Source organism: Aquila chrysaetos, chromosome 1, assembly GCF_900496995.4.
Source record: "Aquila chrysaetos chrysaetos chromosome 1, bAquChr1.4, whole genome shotgun sequence".
In the NCBI taxonomy this organism is placed as follows: Eukaryota; Metazoa; Chordata; class Aves; order Accipitriformes; family Accipitridae; genus Aquila; species Aquila chrysaetos.
In genome coordinates this window covers 46,964,979-46,990,791 of record NC_044004.1, presented here as the reverse complement: position 1 = coordinate 46,990,791, position 25,813 = coordinate 46,964,979, and the positions used below count along the sequence as shown (strand labels likewise).

General features: G+C 41.0%; 1 protein-coding gene and 1 long non-coding RNA gene across 3 annotated transcripts; one reads left to right on the top strand and one right to left on the bottom strand.

Annotated features, from left to right (window-relative positions):
- Positions 1-57: 57 nt before the first annotated feature.
- On the bottom strand, positions 58-18,072 carry PPID (peptidylprolyl isomerase D). Its single transcript, XM_030029172.2, has 10 exons — positions 17,873-18,072; positions 15,867-16,007; positions 15,322-15,428; positions 10,627-10,815; positions 9,720-9,842; positions 7,978-8,084; positions 3,898-4,039; positions 955-1,041; positions 830-872; positions 58-286 (listed from the first exon to the last, which is right to left on the bottom strand). Exons 1-10 carry the CDS (start codon positions 17,955-17,957, stop codon positions 198-200), a joined length of 1,113 nt encoding a protein of 370 aa, XP_029885032.1. The 5' UTR covers positions 17,958-18,072; the 3' UTR covers positions 58-197.
- Positions 18,073-18,141: 69 nt separating this feature from the next.
- Positions 18,142-25,747, top strand: LOC115347642. 2 transcript variants are annotated; one of them, XR_003925554.1, is made up of 3 exons: positions 18,142-22,211; positions 22,915-23,003; positions 24,763-25,747. It is a non-coding gene; the product is annotated as an uncharacterized LOC115347642 (long non-coding RNA). The 2 variants fall into 2 exon arrangements; XR_005933718.1 differs by having other exon boundaries at positions 18,142-23,003.
- The last annotated feature ends 66 nt before the right edge of the window (positions 25,748-25,813 follow it).

Here is a 25,813-nt window from a genome sequence, read left to right as displayed (position 1 = left end):
AGAAACACACCCGAGTTGCAAAACACAAATTAGTACAGCTTAAAAAAAGAAAACCACTTCACTTTTGAACAGTTTCTTTATTTTTATGCTTTTGAGTTGTAAATGCTGAAAATTGCAGTACAGGGCAAATGAAAAAAGCAGTTCTGTTTATCCTTTTGCATGAGTCAGTGCATAGATTTAAAAGTTTAGAAAAAAAATCAAGCAAACATTTTAGCGTAAGCTGCCTTCTCTTTCTCCTTTTGGGCTTTTATCTTCTGCTTGATTCTGAGTGTTTCTGTTTGGATAGCTGCTTAAAAAGAAAATCCATGATACAGTTATAGTAATCTCTTTACATTAGGTCTCCTATATGTCAAGACCAGGTCACACTGCTGCAACTTACCCATGTTATCTCATTTAAGAAAACTGCATTTAATCTTCTATTAGGTCAGATACTAGCAGCAAAAACCCCTTGTCCCTTACTTTGTTTCACCTGGTAAAGGAACCAGGTAGAGGAGGGTGTACAAGCATAGTACTGGTGCCAACACAGAATTTATGAGCTAAAAATCTTATCCAATTAGACCAGGAAATTAAGAAAGTTAATAAAACCCCTAGGAAATAGGGAGATGGTTCAAGAGGCATGCTGTTGACCTACATAAGCAACAGAAGCATCACTGCTGTATAAAAACAGGTTTTCCACCTCAGTGGGCTCTGTGCTTAATACATCAGCATTTAAGCTGTTAGAAGTCAGCATTTAGGCATCACACTGGTACAATTTCCTACTGAATACTACCCTGGTTTGTTACATTCTTAAAAAAAGTAAAAAATTTATAAACAAACAGCTTTATTTTACCTTTGTCTTCAGGGGCTATTTCATGAGCCTTTTTAAGATCAGCCTTAAATAAAAGAGAAATATAAATTAATGTTCTGATAAAATGTTTAGATTTAAAAAAGGAAATTAAATATTGTGATCATTACCAATGCCTGATCGAGATCTTTTATTCCCTGCCATCCTTGAGCCCGTCTGTAGAGAGCTTTAGTATTTGCTGGATCTATTTTAAGAGCCTGTAAATTTAATAAAATTGTCACATTAACATTTCATATACTTCACAGCCTCCCATCTCTGCAAATGGCACAGTTCACACCAGCAGACAATCTCCCCAGTTGGTTTGAGGGTAAGCTGTCAAAACATGTAAAAAGGAATGCTATAATGTAGCACACTGAATAGCTAGCTAATCCGTCTTAATACCACTGCACCAGAAGTGGTCTTTTGTGAAGGACAAGCATAAAATGGGTCAAATGGAGCCTCTGTGTGTGTGTGTATATATACATAGCTGTCAAGACAAAGGTGTTGCTGCAGTTCAAATTATCCTGACCTTGAGTCTCACAGTGCAGCTTCTTCCTTCACACCAAAAAATGGCATCATAAAGAAAACAAGCAGATTTCCTGTAAAGTTTTTTTTACTGTAGGCTAGAAAGATACATACAAGCAATCCATCTCAGGCTTCAGGAACCTGGCCAAGTTCCAGTCATTATGCCTTTTTTGAGCTGAATGGTTTCACTAAGGTTTATATGCCAGCTCTAATGTGACAATATCAATATAGGAAATACAGTGGCTGGGCAAAGAGATTGTTCCACTATTCGGTTACCTAAATTATTTTTTCTAAGTACCTCAGTTAATTTGGCTAGCTAGCTGTCTTGTTTTCTTGCCTGTTGTCGTGGTTTAACCCCAGCCAGCAACTATGCAGCCGCTCACTCACTTCCCCCCCGCCACCCAGTGGGATGGGGGAGAGAATCGGAAGGAAAAAGGTAAAACTCATGGGTTGAGATAAGAACAGTTTAATAGAACAGAAAGGAAGAAACTAATAATGACAATAATACAGTGACAAGAATAATAAAAAAGTAATTGGAATATACAAAACAAATGATGCACAATGCAATTGCTCACCACTTGCTGACCGATGCCCAGTTAATTCCCGAGCAGCGATCCCCCCCAGGCCAACTCTCCCCAGTTTATATACTGGGCATCACATCACATGGTATGGAATACCCCTTTGGCCAGTTTGGGTCAGCTGTCCTGGCTGTGTCCCCTCACAGCTTCTTGTGCCCCTCCAGCCTTCTTGCTGGCTGGGCAGGAGAAGCTGAAAAATCCTTGACTTTTAGTCTAAACACTACTTAGCAACAACTGAAAACATCAGTGTGTTATCAACATTCTTCTCATAGTGAACCCAAAACGTAACACTATACCAGCTACTAGGAAGAAAATTAACTCTATCCCAGCCAAAACCAGGACACTTGTGAAGATCATGTTCTTTTTTCTTACTGCAGATAGTTCTATAGTGTCTTTTTTTAAATTACTTTAAATAATATAGTTTCTTAGTTATTAGAGGAAATCTCTTTGCATGGATGTGTGGCTTTATTTCATTTATTAACTTTAAATTATTAATTAAAAGTTATATACATTAGACAATGCATCCAGATTTTTTTTAAATCACTGCAGTATTGGATGTTAATATAAAGGAAGTATTACTCTGGGCACTCATCCTGATTTGTCTGCTATAAAGCCTAGAGCCTCTTCTGTGTCAAGAATTAGAAAATTAGGTGTCTGCACTGTGTACACATAGGTAGCATTCCTTGTTTTTAGCTCGACCACTGTGCTTACAGCTATTTTAAAGCAAGGTTGTTTGAACAGGTTCAGCCGTGTGTAATTCCTTATTTACACCAAATAATGCATGTATTACAGATTGTTAATTTAAATCGCTTTTGGCCTTAGGAAATCATAAAAATGAAAGTGTATAGTTTCTCATTAACAATTACCTTGAACTCTAACTAGTTAATCTTAGGAACTGGTGTTCTGATTAAAACAGTGATACACTGTTTAACACTTGTTATGAGACTTAAGCTAAATACCTTACAAAGGTCTATTACAGCTATGCAGTTGCCTTTATCTAACAATTCTGTAATCTTAAGAAAAAGGAAGTGTTCCCTCCCCCCCCCACAATGGCACGTATTATGATTAGTAATTTCTATCTGTAACACAAATGCTGTTTAATTTTTTACCATTTTCTAGATGACAGATACCACATTACACAGTTTTCTTACTTTTTTTCTTTCCTCGTACCCCATTTGTTCATTCTGAATATAGGTTTATGAAAGTCTTCCCTGTGGTAACACCATCAGCAGGCTAGAAAGCAAGCCAGCTCTCCAAAGACACACAGATTAGCCGAGACTCCTGCTTTCAGCATGAAGCCCTAGGAGATGCTGCTCAGGCTCCTCTGCTAACAAATAAGAGCATTCTTTACTCTGTTTCCTTCAAAATTTCTGAGTTTTACTAAATTATTTAAAGTTTCCTCAAATATACTAAATTCTGTCAGTATGTCTATGTCACTGTTGCTTTTTTTTTCTTTACTTCTATTATTTTTCATTATTTCCATATTAATTCTTTCCTCCCTTCTTCCTATTCACTGGTTTCATTTCACCACTAAGCCTTCCTAAAAAGGCTTTAGTTAGAAAAATCACTTAAATGAATAAAATACAAGACCATCAAATCTAAAAGCAAGTAAAACATTTTGCTCATACTAGTCTTCCAGAGAAAAGTACTCTCCTCTTCCACTGAAAACAGTTTAACTCTTTGTAATATAAAAATCAGCTCTGCAAACCAAACTGACAATGACAGCATGCATTTTTTCTGGCAGTAAGCAACAGCCTTCTTCTGTTTGTTCCTAATGAGTCATTTCAATTTCAAAATCTTTTTAAAAAGCCACATACTGGAAAGTTAGTAATAACTTCACAATCAGCCTTCTACTTTGTTTACTTTCAAATCATAAGCTTGTCAGAAGACTCTTTGAAAAAGCTTTGTAGTTTCAGTCTCCATTTTCTATATAGGCTAATTGTTAATCAAAATACTAAACATTAAATTTACCTCTGAACAACTTTCAATGGCTCCCTGCCAATCTGACAGTTTTAGTTTACAAGCGCCAATGTTCAAAACACAGGTCAAAGCAACAGTCTTCAACTTTGGTTTGTCTGCCTCCTCTGCCACTGCTTCAGAAGCTTCTACATACCTGCAGAAAACCAGATTTACAAAGAACATGTATTAGTGTTGCAACTTCCATTTTGTTCTGCCCTTAGCTATCCTTCCACAGATATGTGCAAACTGGCCTATCCAAACTGGTATTTGTAAAGCAGCTTCAATTCCACTACTACAAATATTTATTAAACTAAATATATTAAGACCTACCCTGACAAAAAAGATGAACTCACTGGTGAATGTTCTCCTGTAACTCCTAGTCCTCCACTGTACTAACAGCATTCTTTTTCTTAGACAAATACATTGTTCTAGGTGGCGTGAAACCATTAGAATTTATCTCAATGACTGTTTATTCTCAAAAAACATGTTGCTCATCAGTGGCAAAAAGTCAACACCACCACTGCACCTTCCACATTCATGGGAAGCTTCATCTCTTCTTCGGTTCCCTCAGTAATATTTTAATTAGTTTAGGCATTTCTGGCTGAACCCTGAAGCTAACTTTACTTTGTAAAGGAGGCTGGTTTATGAGCATTAGTAACTTCACCTCCTTTGCACAGTCTTCCTTTATGACTTTTCTCCTGAACTTCAAAACTGACACTGCTTCAGAACTAAGCCACATCATTTACTGCATCTCTGTTTCATAGGCAAACTGTTATCTCATTCTTCTTAATTTACAATGTATTAATGCTGTCAGTTTTTTATTTCAAGTGGCAAAGGTCTGTTGTGGATGTAAAAGCTCTAACTCTTTTAATGGCCTACTTGATAGAACCTCTGTGGTTTTTATTTAAAAAATAAAAACCACGTGTTTGCATGCATTCACATTTTAAGCACGCCATGATTAATGCAGTCTTTGCAGATCACTGCCTATGTAAGTTCAGTTTCTGCATGCCCTATCTTTTGAGTGTTGAATGGTTTGTATACAACTTTGGATCACAGAAATAAGCAATACTTAAAAAATAAATTAGACATAGTCCCAGTGATTCTTCCACTTGCTGGGCATCATGCAAAAGACGAGAACCAGAAGGGAGAGAAAAGAGTAAAAAGCTAGGGAGAGTTATAATACAAAACTGTTATGTTCAAAACAAATAGAATACACCTATAATATTTATAAATCACACCAAAACATGAAAGACCATTCTGGAAACAAAAATAGAGCTTCCAACTCAAAGAAATCAGTAAGATGAGTATCAAGGGAGACAGTACGAAGCAATACATTTTTTGACAAAAAAGTGTCAATTCTTACATATAAAATACCTTAAAAAAACTGGTTAAGCAGCATTAAGACTACAGGCCAGTCAGTCTCACCTCTGTCCCCAGCAACATCATGGAGCAGATCCTCCTGGAAACTATGCTAGGGCACATGGAAAATAGGGAGGTAACTGGTGGCAGCCAGCATGGCTTTTCTAAGGGCAAATCAGGCCTGACAAATTTGGTGGCCTTCTATGATGGGGTTACAGCGTTGGTGGATAAGGGAAGAGCAACTGATGTCATCTACCTGGACTTGTGCAAAGCGTTTGACACTGTCCTGAACGACATCCTTGTCTCTAAATTGGAGAGACATGGATTTGACGGATGGACCACTTGGTAGATAAGGAATTGGCTGGATGGTCACGCTCAAAGAGCTGCAGTCAATGGCTCGATGTCCAGGTGGAGACCAGTGACGAGTGGTGTTTCTCAGGGGTTGGTATTGGGACTGGCGCTGTTTAACATCTTTGTTGGCGACATGGGCAGTGGGATCAAGTGCACCCTCAGCAAGTTTGCTGATGACACCAAGCTGTGTAGTGCGGTTGACATGCTGGAGGGAAGGGATGCCATCCAGAGAGACCTTGACAGGCTTGAGAGGTGGGCCCGTGTGAACCTCATGAAGTTCAACAGGGCCAAGTGCAAGGTCCTCCATGTGGGTCGGGGCAATCCCAAGCACAAATGCAGGCTGGGCAATGAGTGGATTGAGAGCAGCCCTGCAAAGGAGGACTTGGGGGTGTTTGTTGACAAGAAGCTCAGCATGACCCGGCAATGTGTGTTTGCAGCCCAGAAAGCCAACCATATCTTGGGCCGCATCAAAAGAAGCGTGACCAGCAGGTTGAGGGAGGTGATTCTACCCCTCTGCTCTTGTGAGACCCCACCTGGAGTACCGTGTTCAGCTCTGGGGCCCCCAAAATAAGGAGGACGTGGACCTGTTGGAGTGAGTCCAGAGGAGGGCCACGGAGATGATCAGGGGTCTGAAGAACCTCTCCTATGCAGACAGGCTGAGAGAGTTGGGGTTGTTCAGCCTGGAGAAGAGAAGGCTCTGGGGAGACATTACAGCAGCCTTCCAGTACATAAAGGGGGCCTACAGGAAAGCTGGAGAGGGACTTTTTACAAGGGCATGTAGTGATCAAACAAGGGGAAATGGCTTTAAACTGAAAGAGGGTAGATCTAGATTAGATATTAGGAAGAAATTTTTTACTGTGAGGGTGGTGAGGCAGTAGAACAGGTTGCCCAGAGAAGTTGTGGATGCCCCATCCCTGGAAGTGTTCAAGGCCAGGTTGGATGGGGCTTTGAGCAACCTGGTCTAGTGGAAGGTGTCCCTGCCCATGGCAGGGGGGTTGGAACTAGGTGATCTTTAAGGTCCCTTCCAACTAAGCCATTCTATGATTCTAAGACAAGAAAAAGAACAGAAGGTTATAATGGTTACTGTTGGTAAAAAGAAAAAAAACAACATTGCCAGATGGTTTGCTAGGTGAGTTGTATACAACACATGGGAGATAGCCCAGTAAGAGCTATTCTATTCCTATCAGTTCTGGCTAAGTGCCAGCTAAGTATACCATCCTACATAAAGTATTAGATTTTAAGATAAAACAACAGGACATGTCCACAGAAGTTTGACCTATAAAGAAGAGCTGGGATGATCAGATTTGTTTAGTCTAGGAAGGTTACTATCCTTTCCATCCACAGGGACAAATAAACACCAAATAAAAGCTGTCTACTCAAACTGGAAGAGCCTTCACTGGGTGTGCTTAAGAACAAGCAACTGTAAGGGATGGCATAGTTATACCTGATATTTACCTAGGAATGGGGTAGGAAATGGACAGATACAACACAAAGATCCTTAAAGATCCATTCCAGCCTTTTTTCTGTACGATTTCTAAAAGGTTTACATAGAAATCCAATTTACTTTGGGGCTTCTGTTGGTCTATCATGGGCTTTTTGAGGGAAGGGGAGACGTTGCATCTTGGGTTAATACCTGTAATTAAAGGATTCATTTTTATGCTTCAGAAGGACATCATTTGTTTGAAACCCAGTCAGTTAAACTCAGCTGAAGCATTAAACATGCCTGAATTCTTTTGTTCTTTCATTATTGTTACTGCTAGTGATCATTAAGAAGGTAGGGATAAAGGTCAGTTAACTTTAAAAAAAGTTTTTAGGAGAAGCTCATATACATAAAGCAAAAAGCGTGAAAAGAAGAAAGGAGCAGTATGGAAACAAAAGCAGAAAGACTACGATTTTGAAGGCAAGTCTGAATTATACATGGAGTCAGGATGATGGTATGGAGCCTCAGAAAAAATAATAATGAATTAATAAGGGTCACATTTGGTGGTACTCTCTCTTGAACTTACCAATTTCCTAAGCCTACTGTTTTTTAGAAATCAGACAAAAAGTTATCTCCCTCTTTTTCTGTCCATTAACTACCCTGTATACTATTGTGCTTTTCTTCCCAGTTATGCACCAGCACAGCGAGAGTATTAAAAAAGGAGCATTTAGTCAGATCCAAACAATACTTCCTGCCTATAGCGCTTACCTAGCGATGAGCAGAAGACGTACGGGAATAAGTAGGTGAAAATCAACCTGATGTTTTCCAGATTCAGAAGGCTCTTTTTTTAAAAAAAAGGAAAGAGCACAGCAACAGGCACTTTTTAAATGCACATATCATTGCTTGATAGCAGTATTAATTTGGGTTACAGGAACTACCTGATTGAATGATGATAGCCTTACCGTAAACTTTTACTATACTTTTTAGCTGCCATTGCCCAATTTTGCGATTTGAAGAAAGTATTTCCTATATTCTTTATGTCTTCTGCTATGGCCACAATCTTGTCAACCTAATAAAATAGATGGAAAATATAAAGTATGAATGTACTTATGAAAGAAGTCTTGAATTACTTGACGTTTAACAGTAGGATACCATGTCCATCCTCTTTCAAAGATTATAAAATCTCAGAATAAAAATATTCCGATTTTAGACAAATACTAGCTTCAAACCACTCCTGTAATATTCTCTACTTTATGTCACACAATAGTCTGAAAGATGAAATTCCTAACAGGTTTTCTACAGTATAAAGGGTGAGAAAATACCGGAGACAACATAGCAGTTCAACTCCTTCCCCTAAATGCTGCTACCCACACAAAGCTATATATAAAGGTGTTGGCCGTTATTCATAGAAAAGAAGTCATGTTAACAATCGAAGTATTCAACCAAGACTGCCTTATTTCCTGAGAAAATTTTGTCCTCTGCTTCTCAAAATGGTATTAGTCACCTGAACTCTGCATGCTCTCAAACTAGAAGTCGTAACAACACAATTCTCCTTCTCTCAAAACACTTGAAACATCTATTGAAGGAGAAAAAGAACAACTGCCTGTCTTTATCAAATCCATCATTTCTATTTCCAGAATGGCATACATTTCAAGTGTTAAGTTACTTTTCCAGTGGCAATAAACAGTTTATAATTACTGCTGTCTATACCACAGATGTCTTAAGCTCTGTCAAATGTATATATTGTCGTTTGTAATACTATCAGTTTACACTTCTACCCTACTAGAATTACTGACCTTGAAAAAAACTGATCACAACATAAGACCAATGACACCATGGTTTCTGTAGTTAGTTTATATGAACAAGTTTATAAAGTTAAAGGAGGCAGGCACCTGCCAACTTCAGTTCTGAACCACAGCAAATGCTATCCAAAAACATTTTCACAAGTTCAAGTGCTTCTCAATAGCCACATACAAGGAGTTCCTGGTTTCTACCTGTAATGGTTTTTTTACTATTCTATTTCTAATTCTGTATTTGGAATCTACATGTGCAGCCCCCTTTTTTTACCTTCTCACAAATCACTGTTTGATTTACAGTTTGCCTATTTCACTTTCATGATAAAGCAAAAACCTGCAGAAGAGCTGCTTTCACCAGTCTGCTCCGTAACTCTCAACAACAGGTCTTCCTTCAGTTTGAACAACGTGAGAAGCACACAGCTACTGGGAATTGAGAACAACTAGCTCTGATGTAGTAAAAATCTTTTAAAGAGGTCAATCCTTTATTATTTCTAGTAAGTAAGGCAAAATCTTTTTAAGGGTGGATATTTAAAAAGTTGCACAGAAAAAGTGTGTAGGTACAACATTAAGTTAGTCATCTGCAGGATGGAGTTCTAGTAATTGCAATTTGTCACTACAGCACAAACAAAAGTAAAAAGAAACGAAGAACAGAAAAAAAGTGTAATAACTGTAAGTAATTGTGGTTTTAGTTACTGGGGAAAAAATCAGCCGCAATTAGCACTAAAAAAAAGAGATAGCAATCCCCTCCCACACCATTCTCTTTCCTAAAATTGAATGTCACCATTTAATCAGGAGCTTGATCGATTCTTAAGACAAAACGCTTAGTGAACATCATCACAGACACCATATAACTCAGATTACCTACAAGTCTTGCATTCTGTAAAATACCTTAAAAGAAAAAAACTTACATCTTTCAAGTCTATATCTGAATCTTCAGGAAAATCTGGATGAACATCTCCAGATCCATCCTGGGGAACAATTCCCCAATCATCTCCTTCCTTTAGCTCTCCACATTCTGCAATGACGCACAACTGAAAAAATAAAGTGTAAATAGCAATATTGCTTATTATGACAATTTCCCCCCAAAAAAGCCACAACTTGAGTGCTCTTTGAAATTCAGTAAAAATGCTTTTTCATCTGTTGTTTGGGTGCACTGATTTCAGAAACCCATCACATCATTAGCCTATCCTCATCAAAAGGCTTTTATCACAGAAGTGTTGTGTTCAGAGGAGCAGCATTCCAAGAACACCATACCCACGCTACATGGAGAGGCTGGAAGAGGAACTGGCAGCAAGCTGAGCTGCAGCAAAACACAAGACATGGAAGTTCTACTACATTAGAGAAGATGGTTCTTTCTTAAATTGCCAAGTCTTTTAAAGTTACAGAGGTATTAATTTTTCAAACAACCACAAACTGACATGACCTACACACCGATTGCTCTTCCAGAAGTACAACAACTTCTGACATAAAATTCATAAGAATTACATATCACTTAGGTAGGGTTGTGAATTCCACCTTTTAATTTCATCACCCATCCTACACTTCCAGCTGTGCATTTCCACCTTCACCCTGATAAAGGCTTCCACCCTCACAGCTGTGTTGAATAATAAATCAATTGTTTGTGCAGGGGAAATTTACAGCAACGGAACAAAAGCCTTTTAACAAGGACAGTAAAATGGAAATTAACACTGTTAGCAAAAATAACCGGCTAACATTTAATAGTGCTAAACATTACACCAAACATTTAGAAGAAATGAATATATATCATATAAGGAAGAATAAACATTATCCCTAAGTGCTTTGGATTTTGTTTACCTTAACAGGAGTTTCTCCTTTTACTTCAACGTTTTCCAGTATTTTAACTACACCCATTCCTTTGATCACTTGGCCAAACACCACATGTTTCCCATCCAGGTGAGAAGTAGGCACCGTTGTAATAAAGAACTGAGAGCCATTAGTACCGGGTCCTGCATTTGCCATGCTCAGCAGCCCTGGTTTATCATGCTGCATTGCGGGGAAAAAAAAAAAAAAAAATCACAATCAACGTATAAAAGATCTGTTATAAAACCACACATAAGATTCTGTAAGCCTATTAATACGTATAACAAGGACAGCCATAATGACAACTTGGTAAACCAGTTACATACAGTTGGCAACTAATTTTACCTATCGTGACTGAAGAGGGCAAACGCCCAGCTCTGCATCTTTACTTGCCACCTAGCAGTCTAGCAAGCAGAGCCACATCTGTGATGTGATGCTGTAACATGTCTGCTTCTGTACACTCAATCCCCTGCACAGCTGCTGAGTTTAGACAGATCACCTGAGATACATGTGAAGTTCCTCACTGGATTATTCAAGACCATTGGCCTCAAGAAACAAAGCTAAACACCACTTAAACCAACTTTAATGTTACACTGTCAAGATAGGTATGTATTGTTAATTTTATAAGGGCTACTCACAGAAAGTATGTTGAAAAACTGTGGCTTTTAGGGGACTGTGGTCTTTATTATTTAAAGGTTGGTGGGGGTTTTTTAACTCCTTCACTTTCCTAGAGAGAGTTTTTATTCTGCTGGGATTTTTAACCATCTAATTATTTTGGCTCATGCTACCAGGCCACAAACTAATAAAAATTTATTAAACAGCCCAACATGAAAAGATACTGTTTATTTAGTTTGCCATAAGTACTTTTTCCTTCTTTGAAATAGGAATTATATTGCTCCATCATGCAGATTATTTCATTTTCACTTGTACTGCAAAAATGTACTTTTTGTATGTGTTGTCAATCTCTTGTTAAACTGGCATGACACAGCTATTAAGATATTATTCTCCCCAAGCTGATCTGGTTATTAAGTGCAAGGAACTCCATTTAATATAAGTCAGTATATTATACCAAGACACTGGTACATGTCTGAAGCATGCAAGCTGTGGTATACCTAAGAAACTTGATACTGTAAGGAGGATGGGAGGGAAAAAAAAAAAAAAGCATGACTGCACAGAGAAGACGGGAGCAGAAACTGCTGTGAAGCAGACCTCACAGCTCGACGGGAGGTTGATTACTTTGAGACAACAGTCTGAGACAGCTGTATTTAAGCATCCAATTTGTCCCTTATAGTCTCTACCACTTTGAAGAACCTGTTGTTTTGAAAACTGTTTTCCCACACAGTGTTTAGATTTTCATGGTAGTAGGGAGAACTCCTTGCCTGAGGTGTTCATCTGGTCATATGGCACAATGAGTCTGAATCCTTCAACCAGGATTTGGCTCAGGAACTCTGGGAAAAGATTGTACAGCCGAGAGCTAGAGTTGCACCCAGCCAACAGAGAGCTACTGGAATAAGTCTGGTTTTATCTCTTCTAATCTTGAAACTCATCCTGGGAATCAAGAGATGGCAAATGACAAAGTAGAAGCCTGTGATCCACAGCAAGAGAAGGCATCTGGTAGCAAGCCTGCAGGAACACAGCCTCCAAAAGAAACATCTGACATTTTGTATCGTAGTTGCTGGCAAACAAGTTAATCAGAAAGGTTCTGCCATAGGAGACTTTTGCAAAGAGCATTTGAGGCTGGTCACTGATTCACTGCACAAGAGGCAGAATAAGACCTGTAAATCTTACCTTTTTTTTTTTTTTTTTTTTTCAATTACAACTAATGCTAATGGTTTGTAAACAAAGAGCCAAGTAACAGTAAGCTCTGGTGTTGCCTTACACTTGCATGTTTACCTTTTGTCTGTAAAGACTTAGAGGACAAGTTGGAAAGTTACATACAGTAGTCTGGCGGCTCTGATCTTCACACTTAACATGCAACCCCATTTCGTCTGGGACCAAGTCTCAACATTAGTCTCATGATGAGAGTCCCTATTTATAAACAAAACTGTTGTCACTCATGCATTTTCTTGCCATGAGTGTTTTGAACACTGCAGATTACAGTAGTCTTTCCCGTGATGGTTTCTGCTTGTCATTTTGTAAGCTTATAAAGCAAGTAAAAAAGTCCAGACGAAAACAGATTCTCTGACCTATTCAAGGCTTGCAAAACTATACCATGGTAATAACACCGCTTGAGGACTAAGTAAGTTCGGTGTTCCACAACAGCACAGACATTAGCTGGAGAAGTAACACCAAAAAAAGCCTAGTGGGATTGATCTGACATGGTTAAGCTGACTACAGACAAAGTCTTGCAGTTTATTGCAATTTACAAGAAACCATACAAACAACACAAGAACAAACAGGTAGCTCCAGTGTCCTCAAGTGTCAAAAAAACCAACTCATCATTGACCAAGACAGTGGTTTGATGAGACTTTGCGGGACTGCTAGATTAAGTGCAAGATCCAGTGAATTTCTATGTAGTAGAGGCATTTTAACTCCCACTAAAATCCTAACATACTTGGCCAACAGATGATGGGAACCGAGCTCCCAGACTCAGTATAAGATCCAAGTGAGTTCTTCAACTCATCCCTGGCACACTGACAACTTTTGTTATAGCTGAGCAGTCAGAGAAGTACAGAAATGGGGATCATTTACATTCCATTCATAATTACCTCCAGATCTCACTTGACAGTACAACTAAAAAAGGAACGATGACACCAAGTCTCCTTCTCCAGGGAGCTAGAGATCCTGTGACAAGGACCAATGCAGAAGAGTAACTTTAAGCAGAAGTTCTATGGGCATCACCATAGCAAGTGTCAGACTTCAGAGAACATCTCTCACAACTATAATTAACTCTATGATGAATTCTGGAGCTACATTTCCAGTTATTGCTCCGACCTTGGCCGTGGACTTTGATGCCTGATTAGTGGGGGATTGACGTATTTTCTTTTCCTAAAATACTGTTTGGTGGCAAGCGCAATTGAAGTCAGGGCTTTGTCTTAACCATGGGACAACAACGTCTGTAAGTTGTTTAGTCAGTCTTGTTGAGGAGTCATTCATATGCTATCACATAATAACACGATATGAAAACAGTTCATGCCAATGCTGAGAATTGTTACACCTACAGCAGCAGGTGTCTTGGCTGTTGTAAGGGGTACTTGCAGAACATGTTATTTTTGTTGTTTCCAAGTAGTACTCCCACCCAGGTTCAAGATGCAATTACTGATAGTTCAAACACAGGGGCTTTTTCCAGCCACACAGCCCTTTATGTACAGCTGAGAACACGGATGAGCACTCAGAACAATTATAATGGTTGCCACTTTTCTGCAGAATAGCTAACTCTGCTAGCCAAACAATGTAAGTCACAGTGTACAGGTAATACTTAAATTTGGAGATCTTCAAATACTGTATACGTTGCAGGCTTAAGGTACACAGACCTGCTGTACAGTATGGTCAAAAGCAGTCTTCTTCCCTTTCTGGAATACCCATTTTTAAAGAAAGGTAGAACTAAAATGCTTAAGAAAAGGATTTAAAAATACAGAAGGCAAACATTTCTTCTTCAAAAGCACAAAGAAGAACTCAATCTTATGTCAAAAGACAGATCCTGGAGGCATTAACTGCGTCTGATTTTGATGACAGAGAAGCCTGAGGAATGGTAATGGACATTTTGAAGGTTATGCCTTTGCAAAAGAAACAAGAAAAGACACAGGACACATCCTGAGAAAACTGTTGTTCAAAAACTGTACTTGTTGTGTGTGTAAAGCACATGCACCTGCAGTCTTCTTGGTGTCACCAGATGCCGATTTCGAGGACAAAGACGGTTTTAGAATTTCCTACTCTTGCAGCACAGCTCCCTCCTCTCTTCCCGCAGCTGGGCTGACAAAACTGCTTGTGGGACCGCACTAATGGTTGCTAGTAATGAAATAGTGAGCTGTGATATAGGAGTGGGAATAAGTAATGGGAGGGGTAGGAATTTCTGCCATCAAAGCCAGCACCTCTTAAAATGGCATCCGCAAATCGACACCTTTGCATATTGAAAAACTTGCTTTGTTCACAGCACATTTTCCCAACATTCTGGGTGAAAAAAAGCCATTCGTAAAAAGCCTTTTACTTCTCATATCATTGAAAGTAACTGTAGTGGGGAAAATGCTCTCTTTTATATTTTTCTTTGGATTAATTCTGCAATCTACCATGGATTCCCCACTTCTTAAGAAAGGTATTTCTCACATCTAGTCTTATGAATATTATTAGTATATGGAAAAAAAAAAAAAGCATAACATCCATTTAATGCTAACTTACTGTATATGCTTCAGAGTGACAAAATCTGCCACTCTTTTAAAATAATATCCCTACTTTGATGAGAACTGAAATATTGCTTCAAATTAATTTCTGATTGTGCAATTAAAAAGAAAATCTAAACTATGGTTGTCTTTGTCTTAATGAGGTTGACCTTATTTTATATGTATTCATACATGTATTTGTTCTGTATTCCACAAAGACTTTAAGGACAAACTAGTTTGGGGCTTTTTTGCTGCATTCTTTCCACTGCTTAAAAATACACTGGACTAAAGAGCACTAATTCTGAACCTGAAGAAAAATAAAAATAACTGAAACTTCAAAAACTTAATACAATTACTATTTTCAATACAGTACCTTATAATGAAAGTTTTCATCTTCAAACTTTTCACCATATATACTTTCTCCACCTGTGCCATTTTGGTTTGAGAAATCTCCACCTTGGACCATAAATTGCTTAATAACTGCAAAAGAAAATGATTATAAAATATAGCATCAAGGCGGGAAAGGCATGAAGAAAAACAATTCAGAGATGAAGAGCAATCCCTGTCACCAGCACCTGCACCTAAATAAAACCAAAACCCACCTTTTATCTATCAAGTGTCCCCTAAGTACTCCTTTTCAGTTAAGTGGACATCACTTGATATTTAATCCTTTACCTGAAATCCAGTTCAACCTATTCACAACTCATAGTACACTTGTTTTACTATTACTATAATTTACTACTGTCAATGCATAGTAAGAACATCTACTCATTAGGAGGATCAAAAAGTCAAAAACTTACTTTCAGTCAAGTTATTTCTTAAACAAGTGCTCTGAAATATTATTTAACATTATTTCAAATACTGATAATGGAGGACTTCTGTTACCTACAGGAAAACAGAGGATTTCATAGAACTTACTTCTGTGGAAGGGACATCCTTTATAATGGAGAGGTTTTCCAGTGGTAGGCCCTGTTCCCTTCTCTCCTGTACATAACGCACGGAAATTTTCAGCAGTTTTAGGTACAACGTCAGCAAATAATTCAAAGACAATGCGTCCAACTGAAATAACAAAGAGAGAATGAGACATATTTTTAAGTCCCATCCTTGGCACAGTGATGTCTGGAGCATTACAGGGCAAAGGAAATTAATGTTTCAGACTCCATTATTTTTATTTAGATTACTATTGAATTTACATTTTGTGGTTGTTCTGCAGCAATCGCTGGCAGAGTTACATTAAGTTTTTAGCAAGGTTATTAGCAACAATGAATTCCACTATTAAGAATAATTCAGGGGGAATACAGATTCTGCCAAAAGCTACCAAAAATGCCAAATGCATTTTCTGCCAAAAAATCTGCGTGGGAAGTCACACACACATATATTAAAGCCAAATTATGTATTTTAACATGCATACTTATTTTATGTCTATTTTAACATACATATGTAGCTTGTACACTCAAAAAAAGATACAATTAAAAAAAGACTGTTTTGTGGAGACTTTTATTCGACCTTATACCTCATTCTGTTAAACCCCCAATTTTACTACGACACTGTAATGCTTAACACGCATATGAGTAATGGCTATTTACAGTTACAAATGCTACAAGCAATCATTAAATCCAAACATGTACATGTTTTAACTAAAGGAACTGAAACCTGAGTAGCTAACAGATCCTGTAATAGTCGATAAATGGATTCTGTGTCAAATCCTCATCTTTTAACAAACTGGCTTCTCAGAGAGCTATTTCTCACTCCTAGCAGCCGCCATCAGTTGATGCTCCCGCTTTCTCATCAGCCTCACAGTCAATTAGTTAACATAACTTCACTCTCCCGGAAGCTAAATGTAAATATATTAGTTCTAATTAATACAGGAATGAAAACAAATTAGACAACTGAAAGTCAATAAAAGGCAAATCGTCTTACAGACTTTCTTCTTTTATTCTTTTGAGTAGCAGAATGAATAAATGAGAGGCAGTATCTTGACAAAAAGGCAGCATCTGTCTTCACTCAAGCAAATTTCGAAAACCTACGCTTTCAACTACTACCCCAGCTTCCACGTTGCTGTTTCCTAATTTCCATCTTGGCCGTTTGCCCAGATTTTGGAATGACCTCTGGCAACACCGTCGATGCCAAGAGAACAACCGGGACCGCCAGTTTGCCTCAGCCTTTACCTCCGCAGACCACCACTGCCCGGTGCACCCCAGGCCTGCAGCGGCGGCAGGAGCCAGGCAAGGCCTGGCATGCTGCAGCCCCTCCCCAAGTCATGGCGGGCGGTGGGCACGGCTTGAAGCCAGCAGTGGCAGCCCCAGGCGGGGGTCGCTGTGATGGTGGCCGAGGTGGGCACACGGGCAGCACGTGGAAGCAGGACACACGGGCAGCACGTGGAAGCCCGCCTGCCGGAGCCGGCCGCCGCCATGGGCACGCCGGGGACTGTAGGGCTCTGTGGCTGTGAAGGGAACGTGTCGCAGGGGTTCCCCACCGGTGTAGGCACGGAGGTACCTGCTCCCCTGCATCACCCGCGGGTATGTCCCTCGGCTGGGAAGCCACGGGGAACGGGGTGCCGACGCAGCCACGTTGCCTTTCTCTCTATTTGCCTCGGGCCTGTTCGTTCTGGCGGGAAAACCTCGGAGGGAGCGCGCAGGGAGGCCCCTTCCCCACCCCACAGGAGGCCCGTTCGCGGCGGGGCCCTGTTTCTCCTCCTCCCGGGCGGAGACAGCGCCCGGCCCGGCGCCACCGGAGCCCAACAGTCCCTCCCCGTCGAGAACGTTCGGCCCCGCGGCCTGGCCCGGGTATGGGCCGTGCCGCTGCCACCCGGCCTGGGCCTGGCGCGTTCCGCACAGGGGTGTCCCGGCCCCGGCCCCCCCCCCCCCCGCGCGGGTCTCGCCCCCGCTCCCCGCCGCCAGGGCCGCTTCCCGCCCCCTCCCCACCTCGCTCGCCCCCGATGTCCACATCGAAGAAGGCGCGGGGGTTGCAGGGCTTGCTGGGCCGGGCGAGAGGGGACGGGTGCGACATATCGCGGCTCCCCGCTGCCGCGGCGGCTCCGCCTACTCGGCCACCCGCGATTCCGGCCGCCGCGGGGTCTGGGCCGCTCCCCGCTCCTCCCACCGGCGGGGGCGGGCGGCGGCCGCCGGCGAGAGGGGAAGAAACCTGCCCGCGGGTTCGTGGCGGCGGGGGCCGTCGCTGCCAGGCGGGGCTGAGCGAGCGGGGCCGGGCTGGGCGCCTCGGCCGGCAGCGCGGGGGGTGGGGGGGTGTCGCGGGCGTCTCTCGGAGCCCCCGGCGCGGCCGGGCAGCGCTCCCCGAGGCCGCAGGCGGCCGGAATCGCGGGCAGGCCGCCCGGGGTGGCGGGGCGCGGGGTGCCGCACGGCGGAGCCAGGGTCCCGCAAATGGCGGCAGGAAGGGTCTGCCTCTGCGTCCTGCCTCCGAGCAGCCGTAAATGACTTGGAGATAGCCTGCAAAGAAAAAAATGTTTCTTTCTTGAGGGTGTGTACACACACAGAACGCCTGGAAAAGGCGGGTAAGGAGAGGGGGTTTTGGTTTTGCCTAGGTTTATGTTTTATGAGAGGAATGCAGGCTTTGTGAGAAGCTGTGACCCATGGAAAAATGGGCAAATTGTCGAAAGTGACTATCGCCACGTAAATGTTTAGAAACGCTGAATAATTCCAGTCTTCTTAAGGTCTGAAAACAAAATGTGTCTCTTCCCAAAGTATGACTGTCACGATAATTGCTCCGTGGCAAGCAATCTCTTTCAGCCACTTGTGTTGACCAAGGGATGTGAATACCATCAACAGACTTTGTTGGGGCTGCTCGAGGTGCAGAATTGCCAGGCAGATGAAGGGTCAACATGGGCAGGTTCTGTGCTCGCTGGCATCCTGAAGGCAAGGTATGTGTTGAGGCAAAAGCAGAAGGGGCAGAAGAGTGCTGGGCTCTGACTCCTGCAAACTTACTGTCCTTCGGGGAATGTTGCTGATTAAAATGAGCCTCTCTATTCCTTAGACTTCTCTAATCTATCCCAGAAACCTCTCCATTCATTCTTTGATTAATTGCATCCTCCAAAGGCTTTCTCCTCTAATTCATGTCATCTTTATATGTTTGGACTTGAGCTTCATCAGGCTGGTTTTCATCTTCCTCTCAGTATGTTCTCAATATTAGATGTGTCAGAGGGCAGTTGTAATTCCCAGATTGAATGAAAAGATAAAGTAGCATTGATATTAATAACACTGCAATCCGTATACTGCATTGTGATCATTCCCACAGCCTCTGTACAGATGTTGGATAGAAAAGGTGATCAGCACCGAGTGCTGTTGCAAATTGCATCTGGGAGCCCTTAACAGAAGGAAAAGCCATCTGCTACCATCTGGGAACACTTAGTGAGGAATCAGTGGAACCACGCTAAGGCATTTCTCTTTCTGAGCCAGGTCATGCAGCTGTGTCAGGGATTTCACATGCTCCACAATGTCAAAGGCCACCAAAGCTTTGAGTCATCTGTAAGTCACCAGGCATCTGGCCATGGTCACTGGCTGAGATATTTTTATTATTACACTTAGCATAGGTGAGGTGCAGTACTGTAGGAGAAGTGATCTCAGTGAGGCAGTTGCTAGCCAAGTGAGTACAGTCTAAAAGAGATTTCTTTAGCAGGCATCAGAGCAAAGTGTGTTTTGTTGGTGTGTGTCCCCCGCAAGAGCTGTTGGCAGCTTCCTCTCAGGAAGAAGCAGTGATTCATTCTTCCAGGAGCAGACTTACGCAGTCCCTGCAGTTTTTTTTCCCAGCCAAGCTGGAATAGTCTAGATTCTAGATTAGTAATTCATATTACAGTAGTTGCTCGGAAGTCCCTATGCGCAAGGTGCTTTAGAGGTACAAAGAAAGAGGCGATCCCTGTGCTAATTTGAAGATGTGAGCTGAACAAGAGAGAAATTAAGAAACTTTCTCAGTGTCAGTAGGAGATTCTGGAAAATATGTGAGCTGAATTAATATCTCCCAAGCACTGCAGTAGCATAATTACTATACATATTAATTTATAGTCATTGACAGATTGTAAAAAACATGTATAGCGTGACTTCTGTCAAGAATTTACTGAGTGATTTTATGTTCGAATTAATAAGTTATACACTAAATTGATAGATAATCTCTTTCAAAGTCAGGCTTACTTTATAAAGTCCTCTAAAATCTGTTTTCAAGCAGTAAAATTGCCTTTGTGATCCTCTAATGCTTTGTGATCATGTAATTTAAAAATATTCCTATCCCCAAAACTATCACCTAGACACTTCCAATAGTTTACATAGTAAATACTTGTAAAGCAGTACATTGAAAATAGGCACTATAACTGAATTGTCTGTTAAATGTTTTAATTCAGGTATTTATTTTTCTGCACATACAGCTTTGGCTACCCAGTAAAATTATCATTAGATAAACATGTGTTGGGGGTGCTAAAAACTTGAAGCCATTGGCTTCAAGTACAGGTCTCTCCTCCACCAAATACATCATACTTGCTGGAGTATGACACTCCAGCCTAACTGACCTCAAAGAAAGAGATGTGGATCTTGTATGTCCAGCCAGTTATAAAATCTTCATTTTCACCTCTTCTTGCCTCCCTGACTAAAGAAGCTATCACTCATAAATACATAGAAATGCATATATCATTCTAAGTCTTGTACTCTGATGGAAGACACAATAAGAAAATTTATTTCATAATCATTCTAGCCTGTCAAATACCATCCACAAAAGAATAAACTGTAAAATAAAGATTATTTATAATTGTTGCTGATTGTGTAAGATGGGCAAATATGTACACATTCAGACTAGGATTTTTTGCTTTTTGTTTAATTTTCTTGCTCTTTTTTTTCACCTCTAAATCTGTATTTGACACTGTGAAGAAAATGGACGCTTAAACACATTATTCCACCAGAAGGTGAGTGCTTTGGCTCAGTGCAGAACTGCCTTGTCTAAGGACATTAAAAGCCATTTTGGTTTGTATGGGAGTAATCATATGTTTGTGGGGTTTTCAATGGACTGAATTGTAGCTTCAGAATATGGTCCAGTAGAGTACTCATGGGATCCACCTGACAAGCAACTGAAACACATACTCTCACCAGCTTTTCAGAACAGCTATCAAGAAGCTTCCAATATGCAGTTTTTTGGCAACAGACTTGGTAAGGATGCTTTCACTGCTTGCTGTGAAATAGAGCAGCCACTCAGCCTTTCCTGTGCCGTGTGACACACAGGGTGCATCATGTGCTATTCCCATGTGACCTGGCACGTCAAGCATGTCACCTTCATGAGAGAGACATGAGACAGGAGGGAGAGAAATAAATCTGTTTTCTCATCATCAGGCTTATTGTTCCCCATCTGCACCAAGTCTTTTTCTGCGTAAAGCTAAATAAAGAGGTCTCAGATTAAACCCCTACTGAGCACTTACTGACTCTGAGCCGATTCCTGTAAGCTGAATTAAAATGCAATGTTAAACAATGAAAGAACCATATGTTCTTGTCTCAGGATGTTTTAAAAAGAAAATTGTCTACACAGAGCTGACATAATATGACAGAAATTGAAAGAAAAGTCATGCATTTACTCATCACTAACTTTCAGATACGCCGATCCCTAAAGAAATGGTTTAGCTAAGAACCAAGCAAAAATAAGCAGACTTTTTAGCTATATATTTTAGCTCTGCTTAGAACATGTTTTAGAGGCAAATAACCAGAGTAGCATTTAGGACCTCAGGACACAGGGAGGCATGGCTGAGAGTGCCTATGACTTCTGGTAACAGTACAAGCCATGGCTTGTGAGAAGGAGAGGCCCAAAGTGTTAGCTAGGTCCTGGCCGCTGTTGCCACAGTGCTGATGTGGGATGTCAGTTTTGTTGCTAAATTCGTGCCCTCACTTTTGATAGAAATGTATGTTCTGTATATTACTGCAATTTCATGTAAGTATATAATGCTGTTTATCATCGTTATCACCAAAAGATGCTAAAAATATCAATTATGATGACTGTACTCTTTATTATGTAGAAAGCCTTTTTGATCTGCATCTAATGTGCATAGGATGGAGTCCAAGGTGAACTACATCAGCGTGGATTTAAAGACCAGAGTGCAACCAGCAAATAGCAAGTCCCCCAACAGGTTTCGCCATTGAAAATCTGGGACATGAGGATTTCCAGCTCGCCTTTGGATGGAGTCCTGGGCAGGAGGCTTAGAAATACAATCTACCAATGCTAACAACTCTGTTGTAGAAAGGAACCAAACCAGGTTCTAAACAAGTGTTTGAACATTCACAGGTATGTAAATCTTCAGGCTCTTGTGGAGGAAAAAGTCACGTACCTTTGCTTTAGGAAATTTAACAGGATACACAAGTAAGTGTAGCGACTTTAGAGGATTGTAAATACTTATTACCTTCACACAATCCAATTCTCACCGTATTGCTCGATATTTATACTGTGATGATTAAAAGAAGACATCCCTTATCTGGCCTTTCTCTCTATTTTTAACACCAAAGACTGTTGAAAATTAAATGTTTCATTACATACATCAATACTTCCCAGTAATCTTGAAACAATTATCTTAAATTAGTATTTCCCTTTACACTGTCTTTTGTTTTCAACTGATGGTATCTTCTATGTAAAAAGAGTGAAACTGCTTATCTGTATTAAGGCAGCACCTTTGTGGCACTGTTCAGGGGCTGGGAAAAGTTGCTGCAGCAACAGCGCAAGTTATGTAATGCTCCGTTCAATGAAGGATGAGTAAGCTGGTTTGCAGGGGGCTGCAAATCCAAGCTCTCTCTTCCTGTCACTTTCTATCCCTGCTTGCAAAGTGGAATACATTTTATAATAGGTTTTAAAATTCTCTGTGGAGAGTAATTTAGACTTATTGTGCTAAATAATAACAATATGGAGAGAGAATAATTCTAGACATTTCTTGATATCACATTTTACTCGGCATGGTTGAAGTGGCATTAAAAATCGGATTTTATTTATTTTGCAGAATCTAAAGTGTGGCTGATGCATTGCAAAGTGTAGCAAGACTTACCTGTGTTCATCTAACTTAAACAGCATGCGTCACCACACTAAGCAGTAAGTCATTAACAAGCATCTTGAATTAACAAACTTTTTGTTAAATCTTCAGAGTTTACCTGTTCTGGCCTCTGGCTTCTGTTTGTGGTTCCTGCAAAGCCTAGTTCTGACAACAAAGGTTTAGGAGCATTTTGGACTTTTGTGTTCAGGTCTGAGCAGGGTGGAAGGGAAGCAGCTGTAATGGAACTCCAAAGTTTCATCCAGGTCTGAGTGACAGGGAAGCAGTGTGACTTCGGAGACTTGGCTCTTAACCCAGGCTGTCCTGGCTGTAAAACCTAGTTACTACATTCTCAGGAGAGACTCTTCAGAGAGATTTATGCTCTTTGAAACGCAGAAATACTTACCCAAGCATTCAGCTATTGAAGGATTTGAATGATCCTTTTTATGTATTGATAACTTTCTAACAAAGTCCCATGTATTTCTACATTAAGAATCTGGCTCCTTTTCTGACCAAAGTTTGATCAATTACATTGTCTTTCTCTGCACATAAAGAGCGTGACCCTTAGAATATTACAAATAAGGTTTTGATTGTCATAAGCCCCATTTTTATTTCCTATATTTCCTAGAAGAGTGAGGGCTGTAGACACACTATCTTGCTGTAAATGGTCTTTGCTTGACAGATGGTATGGCTTTTTCCATTACATCTGCTCATATTTTGCACTCATAGGTTAGTGAAAAATCACTATGTTTGCTCTGCCAGGTGTTCTTTATAGCCAAACTCTGTTTGGGGTGGGACAGTGCGTACTGACTGTGAAAGCTATTTTGTAGTCCTTTGCTCATTCTGCTGTGTTTTCCCCATTATTTTTTCAGAAATAACCTTCAAAACACTAGCGTCTTGATGTTTTGTTATCAATTTCAGACCACAGTGACTGTCACACCATTAACAGAAAATACTGAGAACTAATTTTGCACTGAGCATCAGCCGACCTGTAGGGTGCATTTACACTGCCATTTTTGCTCAGATCAGAAGTGCATTTTTGAAGTCCATATCCCGGTTTTCCTCACTGACTTTGCTTCACATTCAGTAGTGGCATTTGGGCATACAAAGTGGATCATTTTCAGATGAAACTAAACCAGATGTTTTTCAGAAACACATTCAGTGTGCTCCAACCACTGACACTCATTCTGCTGCTGACAGGACCAAATTACAGCTAGTCCAAAATAAAACCCTGTAAAATGTTCGTGATGTGGACATCAGCCTCTGTGAGACAACTGGTTCTGCCCCCACTGGTCAGCACTACTTGCTAACGCAGATGTACCGTAGAGCAGCAGCCACGTCGTTTGCAACTTTAAGTTTCTCAAGACTGTTCTTTGAGAAATACAGTCCAGTGCTTATTTCTGGAGCTGGATGCCTAGGTTCTCATTCGCATTGATTACTATGCCAACCACCATGTCTTTCATTTTGTCCAGCCACACCCTGCTATTCATTTCCCTTTCAGAGGGCTAACATCACTGTACCCTCACTTCTCTGTCCTTCAGCTTTGGCTCAGTGGGTTGAACTTAATGACTGGGGGCATTTGGTGATGGTGGTGGAAGTAAAGAATCAAAAGCAGTAAGAACATCCAAGCTGAAAGATTTACATTGGGTATTCAGTCTTGCAGATGAAGTGGTTGAGAGCCTGCAAAATGGTGATCCCTTTTGAGAACGGACCTCCAGACAGGGTCAGCCGAGTGTTACAAGATTGTCTAGTGTTACAGAGGGAGCAGCTGATCAGATTATCAGGCCAGTAGATGGTCATCTCTTGATTTTTATTTTACAGAGAAATCAGCTTCTCCAGCCACTGAAAGGCTGGCTCTAAAGCAACCAGCATGTCCTCCACCTCTTCTGCCACTACTGGATGTTGAGTTTGCAGTCAGCTTTTGTAATGGTGCATTACAACTATTGTAGCGATCGCCATTCTCCATGTCTCCTCTCCAGGTTTCCTGAAAAGAGCAGGAAGCTATCGTGATTCTGCCTTTTTTTTTTTTTTTCCCCCTGCACTAGACTATGTAGCTACCTAGCTGGTTAAAACGGAGCATTTGAAGTTGTGTTCTCTTGGTGGGTGCATGGTGGTGTTATCCTGCTGCTGGGGAAAAGCACACAACCAACCCTTTCCCCCAAATTAAACAAACAAACATAAAACTCCAAATGACCCCCAAATAGCGTAGCATTATCTAATTATTTTGTGAATTAAATAGATCAATTCAAGAGAAATGAGTGAAAACAGGCACCATCCCAGCAGAGCTACCTTCCTGCAAAGATGTTCTCGCTTGCCTGGTCAAAGGCTGAAGTCAAAGTTCAGATTCTCGAAGGGAACTGCAGTAGTTCTGCAATTTTATGCCAGGGGTCTCTCCGTTGCAGAGACCAGGACTAGGAAGAAAAAATCGGATTAAAACTTTGCCGGACTGGTGACTGGAATTTGCGTGTGGAGCAAAACAAGGGACGTGAGCTTCCCAAAAAAAACCATGGAATTTTGTCGGGCCGTGGCCTCGTCGAGCGTGAGGGAGGAGGAGAGGCCGGCGCGGCTGCGGCCCCGGTGCTTCGCTGTCGGCCCAAACGGGGGAGCGGGCCCGCCTGCCACAGGCGGTGGCTTTGCTCGCGCTTGCTTCAGCGCGCGAAAACGTTGCTGTAAATCACAGATAGGTGACTTACGCGTGTGTGTGCACAGGGGATGCGTGTGTGCGTCTGTACGCGTACGTGTATGCACGCATATAGCTAGAGAGAGACAGAAAAGTGCACTGTAAAATATACAGACGTTACAAATACCTGTATGTATATGCGCATGCTTATTACTATGGGTATATAAAATACGTATAACGTATGTGCACATG